This window comes from Netta rufina (assembly GCF_964035555.1).
Source record: "Netta rufina genome assembly, chromosome: 2".
NCBI classification, from domain to species: domain Eukaryota; kingdom Metazoa; phylum Chordata; class Aves; order Anseriformes; family Anatidae; genus Netta; species Netta rufina.
In genome coordinates, this window is record NC_140124.1 from 18,509,983 (window position 1) to 18,532,294 (window position 22,312).

Genomic DNA, 22,312 nt, shown 5'->3' on the forward strand with positions numbered 1-22,312 from the left:
CCATCACTGCTGTGGCATCCCAGGCACGTGGGAGCAGCTGAGGTCTGGCCACCCCCACCACTGTTTGCAGCTTGGTGGCCAAAGCAATACTGCCAATTAATAAGGTCATATAAATTCCAACATATGTAGTGATACAAGTTAAAGGCAGTCTGAAATGATACAAAGCGAGTAACCAGCTCAGCTCATTAGCCGGACAAGTTATCCAGGCTAATTATTTCATTCACACTTCATGAATGAAACAGAGGTTTTCTGGGATAGCACGCAGATACCATAGCTGGGAGAGACTCCAAGACACCCAGATGTTGAGAAAACAGGACAGCAAAGCAATTAATGAGATGCTAACAGACACAAGGAGGGAACAAGAGGATGCTCAGTCAGTCCCCAGCTAGCAGACGCGTTCTTACTGCGAGTGAATACAGCGTGCGCTCCTTACTTTTCTGTCTTCATGTTGAAAGGTATTTTGAGCGGTGGTGAGAAGACTAGTGAATCTGACCTAATTCATTTCAAACCAAGAAATATGTTACAGAATTTCCACTGTTACAAGTTTTAAAATAAGAAACCGGTTCAGGCTACAGTAACCTTTGGAACAAAAACAAGTACAAAAACCCTGGGATAAATATATTCTAACAAACTTCAATGCAACATTTTTGACACTTAATAATGAAAACAGTTTTTTTTCCCCCAGAAAATCATCACAAACCCTTCCTGGAACTAAACTCAATTGGAAGTCTATCTGCTTTACCAATTCATAAATATGATGTTTTTTCCATCCCACATTCGATAATCTGGAAACAATTTTCTGCTTCAAATGAGATTATGGCAACACAAAGCCGATCTTGTCCTTTGCCATGAAATCTAGGAAAATATGTTGTTAAGAGGGAGAGGGATGTTCCAGAGATAGGAGATGATGAAAAACGAATGAAACACTGGAATCAATTGCACAGAGCACATTACTTTTCATATGGTAAAAGCATTAAGAATGTGAAGAATCTACACATGCTCTGGAGTCAGTCTGTTAAACACAAGGCAGGATTTTTCCCCTAATCGTTTCACTGTAATACCCAGACTCATTACAGCCATTAGCACCAAACATTTCAAAAACAGGTGTCTGAAAGGAGGCGCCTTTCAGGCATTAAATAAAACAAGCCGATTTTCGGAGACCTGGCAGTCTGACTGAAGGCAGCAGGAGGAAGGGGCAGGGAGGGATGTGACTGGCCCAGCAGCGTAGCTGTGCTGGGCTGACGTGGCTGGAGGGCTGGTGGCATCCTGCTGCCTGCTACGTGGCCCTGGGGGAGCAATGACGGCTCCACAGCCACCCCAGCTCCCCTGTGAAGGGCTGGAGCCATCCTGGCTTCTGACACTGCTGTGGTCCAGCAGAGCCGGGGGCTTCAGAGGAAGAGAATGGGCCTTTACCTCAGCCTCTGCTGAGGGATGCTGGCACTGTGGTGACAGTCAGAGAGTCAGAGATTTTTGTTCCTCAACTTTATATTCTCTGCCTGCCAAGGTCCATGTGGATGGGGCAGGCTGGGGTTCCTGTGCTGTGGGGCAGGCTGCTGCCCCCATGGATGGGGCAGGCCAGTGTCCCTGGGGACAGGGCATGCTGGTATGTGGAGCACCAGGCTAGAGGGGCAGGCAGAAGAACCTTCTTTGCTGGTGCCTATTTGTTGGCTGGGAGTACACAGAGGATGAAGACCAGCTCTGTTCCCTGATTAATTTCCCAGATAAATCCACATCTCTCCACCACCCAGGAAGAGCAGGGAGGGTCACTTCTACAAGCACTTAGGAAAGAATATGCTTTTTATCGGCCTGGGCACCGAAGGGCATTGTTTCACATTGTTTTCCAGTGAATGCTGGGGGATCCAGACTTGGTGTGGTGGAGGAGGAAAGGAGGGGACAAGGTCAGAAGCAACTCCCAGCTCTAGCAAGCCTCTTGGTCAGACTTGGCTTCAGCTTGTGTCACACACAAACCTCTGCCAGCAAAGCAGGCATGAGGTCCTCGCCAGCCCTCTTCTTCCTGGCAGCCTGTTTCACAGCCCCAGGTACACCCAGGCACTTGAGCCTCAGGATCTCACTCCCCAGATTCAGCAGAAGCAAAACAAGCTCTTGCCTCTCTGGCTCTGCACTGAGACATCAGGTTTCATCACAAGGTTTCTTCACTACAGCTTCACTATGGTTTCATGTCATTCCCTGCAGCTAACTGAAAGTAATCCTGAGCAGGGTAGAGTGTATTGCTAAAGTGGTATCCACCATGATGCTATTTAAGCATGATTTTCATATTTCTTCCTTTTTCTGGGAACATCCTTATTATTCACATCACTGAGAAGATGCTTTGTATAGACACAAACTAGGACTGGGCCATGTAACCATTTGTTCATGTTCTTATCCTACCCTAGGCAGTGCAGTGATCATCCGTAACAGACATACTCACATACCGAGTCTGACACCACAAACTAATTAGCACACTGTCCTGGAGAAGGATTTACAGTGACTTCATATTTTATAGCTAAACAGTAAGTGAAATATGTGTAGTAATAAAAAGAAGGTCAGAGACAGGGAAAAATACATTTCTTTCTACATCACCCTATGAGAGAAACATTTAATTGGATTTTTTTTTTTTTTTATCTCACTGAAAAAGAAAAGGAAGGTAGGTTGTTTTTCCTCATGGCTTCCCTAGCACAAAGTGAAAGTGGCACAGTCAGACTTCTTCCCAAATTCCCCCCCCCCCCCCCCCAAATAGCAGAGTGGATCTCCTGGAAGGGTGTGAAGCAGCATACAGCAGAACTCTTCTGTATTCTGCTCTCTTCCCAAGGGAAAAATTATGCACAGATGAATATTTCAGTCTTCTATGAACATGGTTAAATTCAAACTTTCTGCAGCTTGAAGCTGAAGTGAAAATGTAGACTATGAAGTGCTGTCAGCTTTGATACTATCTGATAACTGATAGACATATGGAGAGTGGATGAAGTCATTTGGACTGTTCAGCCCCGAGCAGAGCAGGCTGAGGGGAGGCCTCATGGTGGCCTGCAGCTCCCTCACGAGGGGTGCGGAGGGGCAGGCGCTGAGCTCTGCTCTCTGGGGACAGTGACAGGACCCAAAGGAGCTGCATGGAGCTGGGACAGGGGAGGGTCAGGATGGGTGTTAGGAAAAGGTTCTGCACCCAGAGGGTGGTCGGGCACTGGGGCAGGCTCCCCAGGGTAGTGGTCATGGCACTGAGCCTGCCGGAGTTCAAGAAGCATTTGGACAATGCTCTCAGACTTTTTGGGTGGTCCTTTGGGTACCCAGGAGTTGGACTCAATGATCCTTATGGGTCCCTTCCAATTCAGATATTCTATGATTCTATGCTTATCCAAAAGCCTGCATCTCATTTTCCCTAGAAATAGTTCCTCCAACAGAAGGAAGCCAAACGGCAGTTTACCTTGACTCCATATTGTTCACCCATCCTTTTTACCCAGTTATTCCAGTTTTATCACAAAGGAGGATGCAATCCTGTCTCTCTGGAAAGTGATACTGCTTCCAACTGCCATCATATTTTCTGGGAGCTTCCAGATTGCAAACACCAGGCCATAGTTTGTAATGGGTGCAGCAAGCACACATTTCTGTGGTTACTTGCAGTCCTACAGAGCAATCACACCACTGCCTGCCTTTGGGAGAGGCAGTACACAGCACTGTCTGAGAGGGTGCATCTTTAACACCTATCTTTCTTGTCTCTCACTGTCCATGGCTTTACAGAGCAAGACTGTTGTTTGTTTGTTTGTTTGTTTTTCCTAATGCATAGCTGTGTCCATCCATACTTGAAAGTATCAAGCAATATGTGGTTTTATGATAGGAACAATATCCAATAACCTAAACATGGCTGTTACCCTTTAATCTCTAACTGCAAGCCATAAGTGGTGAATGTGATCACATTTTTTTGTTCAGTGAACCATGTAACTTCCAGAACTGTCCACCATAATCTACAGAAACAGGCCATCCAAAAAATGATAGCGAATCACTGTTCAAACAGCTTATGCTCAGTTGCAAGAAGTTATGCATTCTTCCTGTAAACCTCATATTTAAGGGGCGATGACTCCTCAAAGATGAACTGCTACAACCTGTTACAACATTTTAATTTTTGAAATCTCCATGAATTTGTTTCTTCTGACTGTTTTAAAACTGCTTTATATAGAATGCCTCTGGTAAATGAACTACTGTGAGAATTTATTCAGTTCTTTATACAGTGGAATTAGCTACCTTGAAAATACCTGAGGTAAAACAGATAAAAGAAAGAATTACACGAAGCAATTAAATCCCCCTCAACTCTGACTTAAATAACAGGCTTAACAAGACTGGTGTCCGCAATGCAAAATTAATGGGAAACTCCAAGAAGAAGAGATAGGAGATACCAGTTTTTGTCCTTTTTATCTTTGGTAGACCCAAATCTGCTGAATTTGACATCCTAAAGGTAACAGGCTCATTTTCTTCAACAAGACCAGGATGTGCTCAGTGAGAGCTCTGATCTGCTCTAAGTACTCAAGACATTCTGAAGAAGTATGTATATATCCCACTTCAGCCACTGACTGGAAAAGTCGAAGAAGAATTAATGGAGGAAGAGAGATTTAGTTAACTTCAGGCATTGTCCAGAAAGGCCCATTTCCTTCACTTTATACTAAAGCTTTGCATTGTCCCTGAGGTTGTGGCAGCACTACTTCAAGTTAATTTCTCAAAAGAGATGGTCCAAGAGGTATTTCCTTTCTTCTCAGCACACTCCACTAGTGACTGAAGGAAAAACAGTGCTGACATGATGGGTTTGATGCTCATAGGGGCCTCAACCCCCCTCTTAGTTATCTGCAGGGTTGAATGAGTGAGGATGGTGAGGCTCTCTTGTCTTTGTGCACAAGTGCATAAGACCTCCCTTCTCAGTATTACCAAGGCTAGCAGATAAGCAAACTTGCCTTTTTACTGCTACCCCACTGACACTGCACACATGTTGACTAACCACAATATCACTGACTTTCTATAGCCTGGGTTTTAGGCTCTTTGCACAGCTGCCAGCAAGTGGATAATGTGCATGACAGCAGCATCTATCTCATTTTTCCAGTTTCAGAGGATGAATTCAGCTCCATCTCTCCAATCCCAAAATATTCTTACTCACAGAAGCAAGTCCAGCTGTACAGCTGACGTGTGTAAACTGTAAATATTACACAACAAGGTACAGGATGCTTTTCTGCCATTATATACTTCGCCTTTCAGGTCTTCATAACAGAGGTGTAACAACTCAGCCCCTGCTGAAGCACAAACTGAGCACCTCAGCCTCAACACACATAGTGTACCTTATTTAGTTTAGTACAGTCTCAATAGAGAATTGCTTTCAAAGTTTATTAAAGTATTACAAAGCTTAAATAAGGAACAGCATTTCCTATCTCTAAAACTGAAAAACAATTCTTGATATTGCAGTGGTTAGAAAACACACAAATTTGCATTAATTGCTTTTGGTATTTGGAATTACTTTTTTAAGAAGTCAGTTTCTCAAGGTTAAAAAAAAAAATACCACTACCTAAGAGCAGTTTTCAGAATGACTTTTTTTCAGTGTCATGTGGCTAATACACACCATACTCAATTTTTAAGGTAATGTATTTATTTGGAAGTGTAATTATGTAAATATTATTTTCATCACTATAAATATATCTTGGGACCAGAATTAAAATTTCTGGTGCAAAGCTCCCTTTAAGGAGCTGCAGAACTACGTGTATATTCACAAATACACAGCCTGAGTACCAGAGCGAACAGCTGAGATGCCCAGAAAAGACAGAGAAAGTAGCATAGACTGGGAAGTTGTTGGTGTCCTCCTCCATTTTCAGTCCCCTGACACAAAACTTGTACAGTTTTTGATCTGATCTCTTGAATTAGAAGTGGAAAATGTAGTGCAAATTATTTCCTATTTGTAATATTGGATGCTTGAAATGAGATTTCAGGTACATGCATCTTTTTCTTGGAAATAATAAATATAAATCAGGTTTCACTGACCCTAGACTGTAATAGCCCCTTGTGTCAATGTAACTACCAACTTGGTATCATCATATAATTTTGTGAAGTTGGATGATTTTCTTCCATCCTCCATTTTCTCCCCAACAAGGGATCTCACAACACATTATTCTTTCTGCCTTGTGTGATCTGAGGCAAGTAACTGTTGATCAAGTTGCTGAGATGGAAGGGATGTTTGGGGGCCATGTGATGCTCTGTACCTCCCCAGTGGTTTAAGGCAGTCAGTATTTACCTTTGGCCTTTGTGAGCTCAGCATTTTCCAGCTATTCATCTTCACTTCCCTAAAGAGCTCTATAAAAGTTAACAGCACAATCAATACGCTAGAGATTAGAGCAACTCATGCACATACACAATAACGGACTGGCAGGGTAATGATTTTTCTTTCCTAGGGCAGGGTCTGTAGCAGGAGAAGCCTTCACAGACCTTTGTGTGAATCTAGTCCTTAAAAGACAGGAGAGATCATTGTCATCATTCTCAGCGCAGAAAAGTTAACAACAGTCAGGTCACCAACTATTTGTGATGCTGGGTAAAAATCATTGGGAACAGCATTCTTGTTTCAGTTTCTTCCCTGGGACAGACTTGCTCTTCTCAGCAGTTTCCCCTCGAGAAACATTATTATAAACAACTGTCCTATTTTTATGCAAATTCATGTTTTACAGGAGATAAGACAGCAATGATAAATTCTTCCCATTTCCTAACACTAGATGAGAAAAACTCCACTCCATAAAGAACCAAAATTGTAATATCAGAGTGTCATTCTTAACGGGGGTGAAATATATTCCCTTATTAGCAGGAACAGAACATCATTTGTTCTTGTAACATGATCTGGTTGTCTGGAAAGAAAAATCCTAGTTAATCATTTTATTTTATTATATTTTTTCCAATGACTGAAATTTACACAAATGAAAATAACTAGGGATTCATCATGGGCTGACAATACTTTCAGATTAATAACGGGTGGCGTCGCATCTCCTCTAAATTACTAACTACCTTGACAGACAGCTAATAAACACCGTAGCCCAGCGAAGCAGCCTCCTACACATCACATCGTCCCCCGGGTGTACGACGACACAAGATGCGCATATTAGGAACATTTCTCATTTGCATAAATTAAGCTCCATCTCTGCCTTACCTTGTCTCCTTGTCCTTGGGCATTGCAGGTGACCCATAGCCGAAAGCCTGTTTATCGATGGGAGACGGCACCACCTCAGCCATGCCTGGGAGGCCGAGGGCGCTCCGCACTTTGGTGTCCACAAACACAGGCGGTCCCGGCTCCTTTTTGAAGGACTGGCGGCTGGGGGAAGACCTGTCAGGCTGGATGGCGTGGGGGGGTACGTGGGTGCTATGGTGAGGATGGATATCGATCATGCGCATGTCAGCCACCCGGTGGGGGGACGCGGGAGGCGTTTTAGAGCTGAGCGTGGGCAAGTGGCTCTCCGGGTACTTTCGTGGCTTTTGTCTGTACAAGGACTGCTCCAGCATTTCAGGCGGCATAGAGGGGTTACAGTAAGTGCTTGATGACCTCATGGCACTGCGATGGTAGGCTACAATGTGATCGGGGACATCGAGGGGGTGTCCGGTGTGGGGTGCGGCCACACTCATCCTCCCCTCGTGAAACAAGTAGGGGTCCCCGTACAGACCTTCATTTCGAATCAGGGCAAGGTTTTTGTTACTCATGTCCTCATCTGGCTTCACGTCCCGCCTCTCCAGAATGGCGCTTGGGCTGGGCGATATGGAGCGCGATGCCGGCACGCTGGAGAGCCGGTCCCTGGGGATGGTGGCGTTGCCTGGCACACCCATGGGCCGTCCCCCTCCGTAGGGGATCCTGGATGGAGAGGGAGGCATGGAGTGGGGCACCGGGGTGGAGGGTGGCGAGCTGGGCATCACATGTGAAGGGTGTGTGGCAGATCCAGGGCGGGAAGCGCTCGGGCCATCTCGGCCCGTATAAGCAATTTCCCTCTGCATCTGGAAACAAAAGGAAAAATGTACAGGATGTAAAATTACTGGATGAAGAAAAGGTGATGTGGGTTGTGGTGACCTCGACATCTACAGGATAAAAAAGAAAACTACCTACAACACCAAATCATTTGTCGTCTGTATAAATGAAACATCTTGTGACCTCAGTGCCTAAAGAAAATAGCACCTCTAGACAGCAATAAAATGGGCTGCATGTTAAAGGAATATGAGAGTCTTAAAAATGAGTTTGCTCATGCAAATACCATATTATCATTATCTGTTATTCCCAAGCCAATATCAGGGATTTTAGTACCATATTTGTAGGAACATGTAGCTGGTACACGCTGTAACAGCTTATTGATCAGACACACACACACACCAGAGTTCACCGATTCCACAATATGAAGAAAATGCTGGTGCTCTGGCATCACAAATAAACCTGAATAACTTAGACATGAGAAAATAAATATTAGAACTAATTTTCCATTTGCTTCAGAGCAGGATTTGGCCTTTTGCTAATACCTTGATGTGGTCTTTATTATGCAGAGGATACACAAAGCATAGGAGAACAACAGGCACCACCATTTACCGAGAGTAGAACACCCAAGTTGTATGAAAATGGTCAGCCCATATAAAACTTGTGCCAAAGGCTTCTGTGCCACAACCAAAGATAATCGAGCTTTCAAAGATTTGTAGAGAACATACTCAGAAAATATCTTATTATAGTTTTCTAATCATCAGCAGCAACTGCCAGCAGTAAGGAATGAATAAGCAAGGAAATGAAAGGGAAAAGTCCCTTAACAATATATTGGTGCTTTGCTAACTAAGGCCATGGCCAAAACCTGCAATGAATACATGTGCTTCTGAAACTGCAACATCGCACTTCCCAGCTCTGACCTCTCCAGGTGACTGAACATTGTCAATGACGGACACAGGAGAAATTCTCCCTCTAGCAAGCATTATGTGCCTGCTCTGGTGCCATTCGGGTAAAGTGGAAAAACAGAGAAATGAAGAAGTCAAGTTGGCTTCCATCAAGTACATTAAAAAAAAATAAATATAGCTTCTAGAATTTGTGTTTGCAATTTCAGCTTCCCTCTCCATCATTTTCAAGGGACTGTAGAAAACTGAGTGTCACTCAGCCCAACTACACATTCCTGAAGTTGCACAGTACGCACTTGTGTAGTGGAAGCTGTTGATCTGAAATCTTCACCATTTTTTTCCTCTCTCACTTCTTACTTTGACAATATGGCTGGATTTGCTGCAGTAACAGTGATCCATGCCTGATGAAGCAAGAAGTTATATTCTATTCCTGCCCCACCACAGGTTTTTCCACTGGCAAGGGAATTGCACTAGCGGTATATAAACAATAGCTGTTCTCATCACAGCAGGCTCCGCACTTGGGAATTACAAATGACGTTCCCCAGGGCCAGAGATCAAAAGTCTGCAGTATCAAGTATCAAAAAGAAGAAAGGAGATAACCTGACTGTGGCAGCAGCAATAATAAATAAGTGCAAACAGAACAAAGGATTGCGCAGGGATGCGTCATAAACGAGCCGACAAAAGTTATCCGGCCAAAGGGGAACATGGGATAATTTGTTTCATTTGCACAGAGAACTACTGAAATGTAAAATAAAATATAACTAAACGGCATTAACGAAATTATCAGTGGGCATTCAACACAGTTCTCCATCTGGCTTGAAGAAACACTGCAGCATACCAAGCTGGATTGTGCATTCAGACTCTGGACCTGAGCCAACAGAACAAAAAGACTCCTACTGAATCTGAGCTGCTTTGGGATCGTGCCTCCAGGGATAGGCAGCACTAGATGTTTTGCAATGAGAGGAGAGCACGGAGGATGAAAGACCTCCTTGGTCCCCACCATACAAGCTATATCACGCCCTGTTTAGTTACTTCAGCTAAACCTACCAACAGATTCAACAGTATCTGGCACACAAAGCACAGGCACTGGGATACACTGGGTTGCAGTGAAAGGAAAATTCCGATGCTACCTTGTAGAGAGGAGAAAATTTCCATGGGAAGCCTTGAAAGCAACAGGTTTTATTTTCCTTAACTTCTGGACTTCAAATTCCTATATACGCACATTCATTCCTCATAAGTCAAAGAAATCTGTCAAAGAAAAATTCCTATTTTCCACCTTAGCATATTCCCATACTTGAAGAGGAAAACAAGGAGTTCAAATACGGGGCCGAGCTATTGTTCAAACGCCTTTTTCTTGAGTACTGACATTTACAGTGCTATCTACTTTTGCTTTGCTTTAAAATAGCACATGGAGCACACAGCCTGAATCAAGACCCCACTGGGCTGGGAGGGCACGAAGTTTGAGTGCACAACCCCTTCCTGGAAGGTTCACTTTCTATTTTAGGCTGTGACTCAGCCCCTGGGTGGAGTGTGCAGAAGGGGAGAGCAGCTGGAGCCACAGAGTCCATGGTACCCAGGGCAGGAGGACTAGAGCACAAGGGCCAGACAGGGCCAGGAGCCAGGCAGCCTCACTGGCCACATTACAGCATCTCCTGTCACCTGGTCAATATTTTTTCTCTTTCTACTTTTTTTTTTTTTTTCTTCTCCAAAATCTCCAGATTCTTTGCCAATGGAAACTTCAAAAATTCAAATGATAGTCTCTTTATGCTTCTCTCTATACATCTTCTGTGTGATATTCAAGACACACAACTCTCTCCCACATATACCCCACTTTCTGCACTGCTTTTCTTCTTCCTGCCCTCCACCTCACACCATTGAGCAAAATCCCAGCATTGCTCAATGAAAATGTACTCTCATGCATACGCTGTCTTGAGCCATATGTTCTTGGACTTGTGTTGCATGACTCAGGGACAGAGAAAGAGGATATTGGGTTTATCTGAGCCTGTAAATACTAGGTGAAGTCACAGCCAATTGCTTTCAGGGTAAAAGGAAGATCTTTTAATATAGGCATAGGATCATGTGCTTTTCAACTGCAGCTATGTAATATATTTGCCTGAGGGTGTGGTTTTGTTTAGCGCATAGGTCTTCCTTGTTCTTGCTCCCTGTAGCCTTTACACCCTTGAAATAGAAACTTGTTTGTCAATCCTTGGGGTTAAAATATGGCAAATGGCTACTACTACAATTTCTGCATAAAGCACTAGAGGGAATAGGCATCACTGAGAAGCTTTTACTTGATGTAGTAAAAAAAGATCATACCACATATAAGTGTATCCTGAGGAAGGTTTCAGTCTAACAACACTGCCATCTGTAAGATACAGATCTGGGTATTTTTTTGAAGCAGAACAACAGAGGCACCAGACATATACTGAAGAGTAAACATGTAAAATCAGTTATGTTCTTTATTTCAATTCAGTTTGCATACTCAGTAACTTGCTGCATTTTGAACACGATTATATGCAGAAAGGTAGCAAACCAGCTATCCATCCACCCAAATGGCTCACATAGAGGCTGAGCAGACCAGTGTCTCTGGATACAGCATAATACAAAGCTTGCTGCAGCTCCTGCCTCCTCAAACAGCCCAGCTACCCTGAAAGAAGGGCAGAGTCACAGTATCACAAGCCTTATGGATAGCAAAGGGCAAGCTGCCATTCAGTGGTTCGACAGCTGGTGTTTTCTGCAGTACAATCCCATCTGTCTTGTCCTCTGTCAGGACTAATACAACACTGTGCTATCTTTATTCTAAATTTCTTATGGCTGTCCTGCCTCATAGGTCACTCTCGCGGTCTGTCCCAAGGTGGTCCTCTCACAATGAAGAAATCATCCTTACTTCTGCCTCTTGGGCTGGGTTCAGTGCATCATTTGTACCCATGGTGTGCACCAGAGCAGCACATGGAGCCGTGCGTACACACACCAGGGAAATGCCAACTAGAGTTATGCCTTACCACTGATTCATTGGTGCCACACCAACGCTCCACCTCACCAGGCATGGATACTAGAGGTGTACCCTGACTCATGCCACTATCTGCTAACATCTCAGAGCAAAACACTGCCAAAGGAGAAAGTAGGTGAGGGTTTCTGACCTGGCAGACCTACCCATTGCTCTCCCAGGCCTTGTCTACATCAACAGAGAGCACAGCAACTGGCTTTGCCCCAAGGCTTTCAGCCTGCCAAAATACCTAGATGGAGCATGTTCCTTACATGGTGCTCATCTCTGCACTGTCCTGGAGACACCCTGGAGTTCCCAGCAGACACCTCTCAGGCATGCAAAGCTATTGCTTTTCTTACTCTCTTACTGGCACCTTGTAGTTCCCCGAGGAAACTGCACCTGTGTTCCTAAACTGGCTCACCCACCAGTACACTGAGGTCATCTGAAATGAATTTTATCAAGAGCTTGGAGAATCTTTGATGAAAAAGCTGCAGAAGCACTAAATACTGATATAAAACTGATAAATGCATCTGCAATACTGATAAATTCAAGGTGAAGAGATCTTTTTACAGAAACTGATCACAAGAAGAAAATCCTCTAAAATTGAGGCAATCCTTCACTTTGTTTCTGGAAAAAGAAAGGAAAGGCTTACTTAAAGAACCCCAAACCCAACAACAATACAATCCTCTCGTTTGTTCTTCCCTCATAAAAATAAACTGACAGCCTTTGAGCCCTAGTTGTCCAAACCCCTCAGTTTGATCAGTAGTTGCACTGTATGATACCACACCTGTCATGGCTGGTCCTTCACTAAGGCTGGGTTTCCACAGCTGAAAGCACAAATCAGCTTTTGCAAAAAAACTGTCAGATACAATTTTTATATTTCTAAAATAATATTTACAAGAAGAAATAGTGCACTTGAAAATTACAGAATTGATAAACAGTCTGAAAATGACATTTTTTAAGTACATGTACCACGACTGTCTTTCTAAAGCCAGATCCTTCTCATGCTATCAGACATCACTTTGTCACACATATTTGCTCTTGCCTTTTCTTTGTATGTCTTTTAATTCCTATAAATTTCCCCATAATGTTGAGACATTAAAGAAAAAAAAACAGGCCGGCTGCAGCTGCGGGTTCCTCCAGCTGCCCAACGGCATACTTACAAACTGCAAACACATTAGCATCACTTTTAGCTTTTTCTGGTCAGGAACTTTCCAATGAAAAATACTTTCAACAGACAATGCTAATTCAAAAGAGCTGAAACATTTGGTAAAAACATCAGTAAAGCAAACGTTGCTTGGAAAAAAAAAAAACACCCAGCAGATTTCAGTCAAACACCAATATGGGTTCTTATCAGACAATTCTGGAGTGCTCTAAAGCTTTGGCTTTCCAGATCCATAGACGTGGGGCAACTTGGTCAGTCTGCCCTCAGGTAGGCACCCCAGGTCTTCCACGTTCTCTTCAGCAGTTGTCAACACTCAACAGTTGTGCACTGATCTTCTAGACCATGGAGTAAGATGTGCAGAAGTTTCAACGTCTATCGCTCCTCAGCAGCACTTCCAGACTAGTTTATTTGGCAATTTTGGCTAAGGATGGGCTCCCTGATGCCCAAAAGAGACAGTTCAGACCCTAAAACAGCTAGCCTAGGTTAAGCTTGGAGACCTGGCCTCACCTAAGTCTCGCCCCACAGTACAAGGCTTTAGGATCTGCCAGGTTTCACAACAGTTTTTCATCATGGGAACCACATGCTGGTGATTCCAAAATAAAACTGATTTCAGTGTTCAAACTTCCTGTGAATGGGGAATTCTGAGACCCAGCTAGCTCTGTTCTTGACATGTCCCTTATATTCCCATTGTCGTTTTCCAGATAATTTTCCAGATAAGGAATTGCAGAACTCCCTGAGAAATCTCAGCATTTATTGTTATTGCCTTCCCATCCTTAGCATGTATCTGGGTTTCAGTTTTTTAGCTTCTTTTGCATACTTTTGGTATATGTTAAGCTGTAAAATCTCTGTATTGTGGTGCAAAAAGAGCTGAGCTTAAAACTCAGAATATCCATGAAACTGCAATTCTCTGATTCTAGTGCTTGCACTAGAACAAAACAGTTAACGGAACATATATCGATATGGCAAAAGACTTGCTGGGTTTTCCTTCTTCCATCTATGTTATTAATTCTATGTGTTTTCCTTTCCCTGATCAACAATGCTGCAATCAGCCAAAATAAGATGTTTCTTAGGGTGAGCCACTCTTCCAGTTTCTATGCTCATACATTTATTTTGCCAGGCTTGCCTGGCCAGAGGGTGACATGAACACAGCAGGAGAACCAGATGATGATGTTCACTATCCTGAGAGGTGGCAGTCAGAGCACATAAACATGATTATCCAGAAAGGAGACGTGCTGCCCTGAGTGAATCTCAGTCAGGAATCATCACCATACTATTTGATATCACTGTGGCATCCCATCCCCATGTCTTCCTACCTGTAGTGCAGGTGTACACAAGGGGTATGGCATGAATACCCCTAAGAATTTTTAGGGTACAGTATTGTAGGCACACATACACTAGCTTGAATGAAGCACAGCTCAGCCACAGCGTTATTTCCCTTTCCATATGACAGAGCATCAAACACATTCTTAACATTATTGTCCCTTACTTTATACCTAGATCTTTAATGCACACTTGTGTATGAACCCAGTCCCTGCAGCTATCCAAATGTTTTACCTTAAGGTACTTTACATGTCTCGGTATGTCCTTTTATATCCCTGACTACATATAAACTTAATTCATACCATATCCTAAAGCTCCCATGGGGAAAACAAAGAATACCTGTTTCACTTTTTACTGAATATAAAACAGATCTGTAAAATTCTAAGCTAACCACAAAACAAATTTAATGGTGATATCAAAAATAATGTTTGATTGCTTCACCTTGCCTCTAAGTCAATGTGCATGCTGAAGGTGGATCTTGCAAACAAGCAGAGAGGAGAGTCTCAAACCAAATCCTACACAGTCTGCTCTTTCAGGCATAATTTTCCAGCTGTCCTGATGCTACTCTGGTTATTTGTTTCTACAATTAAAAATAGTAGCAGTCTTATTACACGCAGTCAACATTGTTACCTACAGACAAATATCAAATAATCTTTGTTAAGATTTTTGCTCTGAAATAATTAAAGCCACTTACTGTTACTTAAGGAAATCACCTGTATGGCTACAGCAGTAAGATGAACATTTGTTTCCACTTCTTCTAATAAAGCATTTTTTGTTTTCAGCCTTGAGTCTAAATCCTCAGTCTACAGTACAGCATTTTATAAATCCGTGCCTTCTGGGAAAAGGTTTTTAAACAGTAAAAATGTTCCTTGTTCTCTCTGCTCACAACAGGGGCAGGCCATCTTGCTTTACCCAGTCATCTAAGTAATGCTGCCTCAATAGACTGAAGTACTTTTCCACATGACAAGCCTGCAATTTCTCCTCCCCTTCGAAATTAGTCACTAAATAACCTCCTTGGCATGTCACCCAGTCACAAACTGTGCAACACTATGTGATTCAATCACTCAACCATTTTTTAATGCGCGCCTATAAGATGCATAGAAAGAGGCTAACATCATGGAATGAAGTACAAGGGAGACTCACAAAGGGGAAAGCCATAAATAAAACTAGGAGTAAACTCCATTTAGGTAAGAGAGTGCATGTTAAAGGTAACTATATAAAATGCATCCTATTAATTCTCCAACAGGAGAAGACCTCCAATTATTTAGCAAATCCAGTACATACAATTCTAGGGGAAAAAAAGAAAAATACAGCCATTATTAACCTTGGCAGCTTTTTGAATGCTCCGCTTTGTGGGGACACCTAGTAGAAAGAAGCGTGAGCCCCTCCCGCCAGGAGAAGCACCTAGACACAGGAGCCGGCTGTCTACTCATTAACCAGGCACCTGAGCCACTTGGCTAACCTGAACTTTGGGGCCCCCATAAATCAATTGCATGGTTATCTCTGCAGCACACCATGCTAGCCATTAGGATTACCTTTTTTTTTTTTTTTTTTTTTTTTTTTTAAAAAAAAAAAAAAGGCACAATAGAGATGGCAAATGTCCAAAAAAAAAAAAAAAAGATAGAAAGCTTGCCTCCCTCCCTTCCATCACTTCACTCCAAAAGACTCAATAACATGGAAAATGTACCCTTAAAAATATGGTATTTAGAGTGTGAAAGAGATGGCACTTAAACATCATAGGGCAATCTCATGACACAAGCACTTTGCAGCACTGCAGTTATCTTCTGTATTTTTTGTGTGCTTTTTTTGTTTGTTTGTTTGTTTTTATGCACGTAAAATATTGCTTGTATCATCATGGCTGGCATTCAGAAGAATCAAAATACAATTTAAGTGCATAACCCCGAGCTAATATCAATATAAAGAACCATTTATAAGGGGACCTAACTGGAGTAACATTTCTATTTTGCAGTACTCCCTCCTCTCAGTCTCTCAGCCGTGAGAGAGGGAGGCATCACTCATTGCTGTTACAAAAGGGTAAGCTGACACAAAGCATTTGCGTAACATGACAAAGATCAGAGCAGATCTGGTAGCCAAAACTAAAAATCCAGGTGTTCCACCCCTTACTACACATTCCCCAAGAGCAGAAGGAATCATCCAGATTTGCAGACAGCTGTTGAGTCTTCCCATTATAAATTTGTACACCATTATTGGTCTTGACCAGAACTTCACAAAATTTCTGTGTAGCATAACTTAATGTAAGCAGTCTTTTCAAGAGTGTAAAAGTATTTGTCTTAAGTGTAGCATTTCCAGTTTCACTGTGAAAATATTTTAAGACATTATTTTTATTAAATATTTGTACCAGAATTATAAAAAAGTAACATCGTGGCACAGAAACAATCTTAAACCTATTTATTTTCATTTCAAATTTAATCAGTCAAGGCTTGTTTCTTGCAGTATAGGAGTAAAGCAGTATTTACTGTTGAAGCATCTGGTTTATATTTGGCAGGTTTTACTAACCAGTCAAGTATCCCCTTTTAATGAATGGAAGTATGACCTAGTTAAAAATCTGCTTATCTCTGCTGACCAACTCAAAAATATCAAAAGTAAAAATACAAGCAAATTATCCTAATACAGTTTTGTGTCACACATGCTTTCCAGCAAGCGCAGAGTATAGTCTGCCATCCATGGTCTTCCTTACAGGGGAACAAACCTGCAGTGAGAAATCACATTATTATGCTAATATGCAGGATAAAAAAGACCTCTATATTTCACTTCTGTTTCTCTGCACTGAGTTGCAAGCTGGTAGGATGCACATTTTCAGTAATTGGACTCCAGCATGATAAAGTATATCCCAGAACATCAGGCACACTATAACTAGTTCTCCATACATCTGGCACTATATGCAATAGTCTCCAAGTATGTCTGATGCATATGAAAAGTTTTTCATATGAGGAATGAATCTTCTTTTAATTTTAAAATACACCAGGCACAGCATCATAAATAGTACACAGATATATCATTACCAAGGCTGTAATTTAATTTGTAGGTTCTAACAATGCATACAAACCATTCAAGTATCACTTTCCATTTCAATTACTTTATCAGAGCCCTCAAGCCTTGTCTAACTTGCCATGTATCATCCTGTGTTTAATTACTTGCCATATATTTGTTTATAACGTACTGTACAGAACAATAGTTCCTTTCCAGTTTAGCCCCCCATATAAACAAATGGTATGCCCCTAAGAAGCGCAACACCCTACACTTCACCAAGATCAGACCTGGAAGTATGGGCTAGCCCATTGCTTTAAAATCTTTGTTAACGTCTATGGTGATAGGCACAAGTTACCACTGAGGTTTATCTCCGGTCCCCCTACTTTTCTTCTACATTATTAATATTAATTCAGGACCCTTGGAACAATTTGCCCATCACATTAATTTATTTTCTCTTTGCTCCCCTCGATTCTCAGTAGAAAAGTGTTAGAGACACATTAGCGAAATGCACAATTATAAATTGAGAGAACATTTTGAAGTCTGCTGTGGGGTATACATGTGAGGCATAGATGGAACTGGCTTATTGCTTGACTGCTGATCAAAGTTCTTTCTGTTCCTGATAACAGCTCTTTTGGTCCCTATGCCCTTAATAATACATTCATGGATGAAAATAATGAAGCAGTTAATGTTTGTACTGCTGTAAACAACCATTTCCTTAACACAAAACAGGGAAATTTGCAGGCTTGATGGCTTGTCACTGACTCAACTGTTTTGCTCTCAGTACTCAGGAGGAAAGCTTGTGATGGAGTCAATGGGGTTTTGCTAAAATGCAACAAGTTAGTTCAATCCAGCAGAATCCAAGTGGGAAGACAGTTTGCTGATGAAGTTTTTTACAGCTGTTTTCTGAAAGAAGCATTATTTATTTTCAATGAAGGTCTCACATGACTTCATCACTCCTATAGCCCACCCAGAACCTAATCCTGATCAAAGAAACCGAGAGTGTAGGAGGACAGAGACCTGTGTGTGGACTTGTTTGTAGAACCTCCTAGGTCTCCAGTTACACAAGGTAGCACGAGAGCTACCATCAGCATCTTTCTTCCCTCTGCACAGGCAAGCACCATGACAGAAACCTCTCACTGGGGTTATCCACTTTCTGCAACGAAAGCAAAAAGACCAACCCCTAGCTTTGCCTCTAATCATTCAGCAGAGGAACAAAAAAAAAATGGTCATATCCAGCCCTGACCTCAATCTCAGCTGCTGCCCCACAGTAAAAATGGGGAGCAGATCACAGACCCCCCAGGTTGCTGTCCTCCACAAAGGCACCAAGGTGTCAGGCACACCAGCCCCCGACCATATTCATATCTACAAAGATTTGTGGGGTGCCTCTCTGAAGACTGAAAATCCTACAGGATCTCTTCTATGAATTTAAGAGGCCAAGCTAAACAAATAGGGTGGGAACAGAACAGTTTTGGCTGCCTGACATATATTGGACTTGATATTATATGCAGACTGCACTATCTTCTCCTAAACATACATGTTGTTTGTTATTCCCTTTGTTTACTGATTCCTAAGGCACTTGGTGAAACAGATATGCCTTGGGGTAGATATAAATACCATTTATCTACCTTGGGCTAGATATAAATACCGTAAAGTGCTCTTATGCTTATGCCAAACTCCCTAGTTCTGGGGAAAAAAAAAAAAAAAAAAAAAAAAAAGAAGCAAAGAACAAACAAACAAACAAAAAACATCCCACACCACACATTGCTACTAGCTAGAAAGAACCACTATAAAGGGGACAGGCAGCTCTAAAGGCTCACTGCTGGCAGTGCAGTGCAGTCGGTAGAAGAGCTGGCACTCGCAGTGAGGAGCAACCTGCACACAGAGCCTTTGAACACAAGCGAGCATCTGAGCTCCAAGAGAACAACACCTCCTTGTAACATGTAAAGCAACAGCATGTTTACATGCATACATATATGTTTGCATGCCAGCAGCACATTTGTGGCCTCTCCTTTGGTGATGGTTAATCAACAAAATCAGGAATTCTGGATTTTTAGGGATTTAAAAAATTAAAGGAAAGCGAGTACAAGCAAGCAAATCCTGGAGGTGCTGGAAACTCTATAAGCCTCTCAAACTTTATTTTAAGTATACTTGAGCAAATATAGCCAACTCTCTCTGGAGTCACATGAAGAAGGTTCTGCAAAACTGAACTATTACGTCAGGTCTGCAGTCTGTCTCTCTACCCTGTAATTTAAACCTCATGCTTCCCCCTCATTTCTGTAGTGATTTAAACAAAGACATTTTCCTAGCCATAGGAAAGTATCACAGCATGTATCACAGACATACATGCACTCAGCATTTCCCCAAAAGTTAAGATGGCACTATTAGTTGCTTTGCACTGGGGCTGTCTCATCCCATGTTGTTCAAAGGCAGTCATCTAGGCACCCCTCCGAGTCAGCTCCTTCCCTCCCTGGCCGGGTGAAACAAGCTGCCCCTTGGTGTTCCCTGCCTCTCCCCACTGACAGCATTGGGAGGCAATTTCTACCACAAGTTTATAAGGGTTAGGCTTTTTTCTTATTTTTATCACGACCCTGTCCATATGTCTTTTCATTTAGCTCACTCTCTCTTCTGTTTTTCAACCTATTGTTTTCCTTTTTCCTTTTTTTCCCCCTTTATAAGTCAAGCTGAAATACTAAAGCTAGAAGGGATAACAGCAATTTCATTCCAACTACTGCTGCTTGCTACTCCTTATGATGGACTTTACTGTCATTCACCTTGGTGGATCCAACCTGGCCTGATTAAGCTAAGAATTCAATATCCCTGACCTGAAGCTGCTAATAAACATTATTTATTTATTAACAGAGCAATACAGAAGCACCTCCACATGTCAATCTTCTTATCTTCTGTCCTACTATTAGCACTTTTTCTTATTCCTAAACATTTTCAAGCCTAAATGTAGAGGACTGAGTTTGTAGCATGATTTTTTTTCCTGCTTATCCCACATGTAATGCAGAAATATTAATAAAATACATCAATAGTGAAAAAAATATTTGGGAAGGAAATAGAGAATTCTGAATGTAAAACTCTAGGAAAAAAAGAGGAAAAAAAGCAAAAAAAAAAAAAAAGGAGGGAGGAGAATGGGACAGGGTGAAGTACAATACTAAGAGTTTGTGAAAGAGTAATACTGTAGATGGAGTGCTGAGAACTAAATAGGGAAAAAAGAAAAGGATAATAGAAACAAATAACAGAGAATTAAGGAATTAAGACAGAAGGAGGTAAGGTACTGATGAGAAAAAGACAAATTAAAGAGAATATGAAGAGAAATTGAACATCAAAAAAAAAAAAAAGGAAAGAAAGAGTGAGAAAAAATGAGTGTGGAAGAACATGAATTACTTCAAACTTTTGTCAAGGCTAGAAGATTTTGCCTTAGTTCTTGTTATTACTATGCTGTAGCCTAGCATAGCAGGCACAGGAGGAAAGAGGGAGAGAGGAAAGAGAAAGAAGAAAATACATCCAACATAAATTTCTTTGGTTTGGGCTAATATTCTGAGGATTTCTGTTTTTAGTTTAGTTTTCTTTTGTTTTCAGGGGTTGTGAAAACATGAGGGTGGCTTTTAGGAAAGAAGTGAGCAGAGCGTTCCAGGTAAATGCCAGCTGGAGTAAGCCCATAAAACACACGGAGACATGGGCATTCAAAGCAAAGATGTTTGAGATGCACTCAAAAGCTACAAAAGTCTTCTGAAATCTAGAACTAAGTTGAGCCACTCCCACTGGAGTTGGGATTAAGATTTAACACAGCTTTGTCTCCTTCAAACATCATAGCAAACAGCTCTCTACAAGTCAGGCCTTAGTTCAGCATCTCCAAGACTTGCTATGCAGTGGGACCGAGTGCTGAGCAATAACACTGAGGGTAATGCCACCTTTTGTCTGGTCGCTAGTGGGGAAAACAGAAATTCTAGGCTGATGAAGTCACCACCAAGCTCTGACAAGTGGCAAGACATCTTTGTATGTGTGTCCTTCTCACAAAACTTTTTCGTATATTAATTCCACACAGCTATGACTGCTTCCCCAAATACACCTCCACCTCCAGAGCTTATTGGTCATCATAATGCCCAGGTGTCCTTCTAATTCCTAGACTAAGATCGCTTTATTCATGTCTAAAACAAGAATCCAATGTAAAGAGAAGGGGAAAGCAATAATAGACTGAGCTTCTTGCCATAGAAAGAAAATTGAGTTTACAATATGCATCAGCTTAGATCTAGATAAGGAGCAGGATTTACATTTGGACTAGCCTGGTGGTATCGGTAGTGAACCTTTTTACACTCCCTAGCAGACATTACTACAGATTAGCTGTCCATGGGACACAACCTTGGTGACGCTGGGTGATCTCTCCTTGCTGGGGAAGGGAGCACAAGGCCACACAGAGCTGTCCCCAAGCTCTACCACGAGGACCTCCATGCATTAGGCAATCCAAGCAAAACAAGGCATGACACACAACACATTTTGCGTTAGCCCAACTGAAATCAATTGAAATCACAGTGCTGCTGTGTGAGGGTTTATTCCCCCAACAACATTTCATTGTTTGAGCTATTTCTCTGCTACCAGTCTGCATTACTTTATCCCTGATCAGCAAGACGGACATCCAGACCAGTGAATGTAGCAGACACTCCCTTCTGCATATTTATGAGTGCATTTCATTTCCTACAAGCAAATGGAATGTGAGAGTTAAAAAAAAAAAAAAAAAAAGCTAAAATTATCCAATTAAGCAGAGAGACGTTAATAAATCTCTCATGCTTGATTTTCCAATGCTTCCTCAGTGCTCTTTCCAGACAGAGTAGCATGGTGAGTACACTAAGAAACCTCTTAGCATTTCAGCCAAGATTTTTCAGAGTGTTATCACAAATGACAAAAATATAAACACACTGAAACATAACACATTTCAGTCCTAAAAAGGTCGGATTTACATAATTACATCATTGGTTTGCCAATATCCACAT

The 22,312-nt window shown here is 42.0% G+C and overlaps 1 protein-coding gene across 14 annotated transcripts in view; it reads right to left on the minus strand.

Moving 5' to 3' along the window:
* KIAA1217 overlaps positions 1-22,312 on the minus strand; it is a 181,957-nt gene that overhangs the window by 45,617 nt on the left and 114,028 nt on the right. For 13 of the 14 annotated variants that reach the window (XR_014618204.1, XM_084282128.1, XM_084282133.1 and 10 more), the window contains one exon: positions 7,154-7,986. Coding sequence is in view for 13 of the 14 variants with exons in the window: in XM_084282128.1 (XP_084138254.1) it covers positions 7,154-7,986 (833 nt within the window). In the remaining variant the exon portion in view is untranslated. Of the gene's footprint in view, positions 1-7,153; positions 7,987-15,021; positions 15,229-22,312 lie in introns of those variants that run through there. The other variant, XM_084282126.1, reaches the window with a different exon arrangement.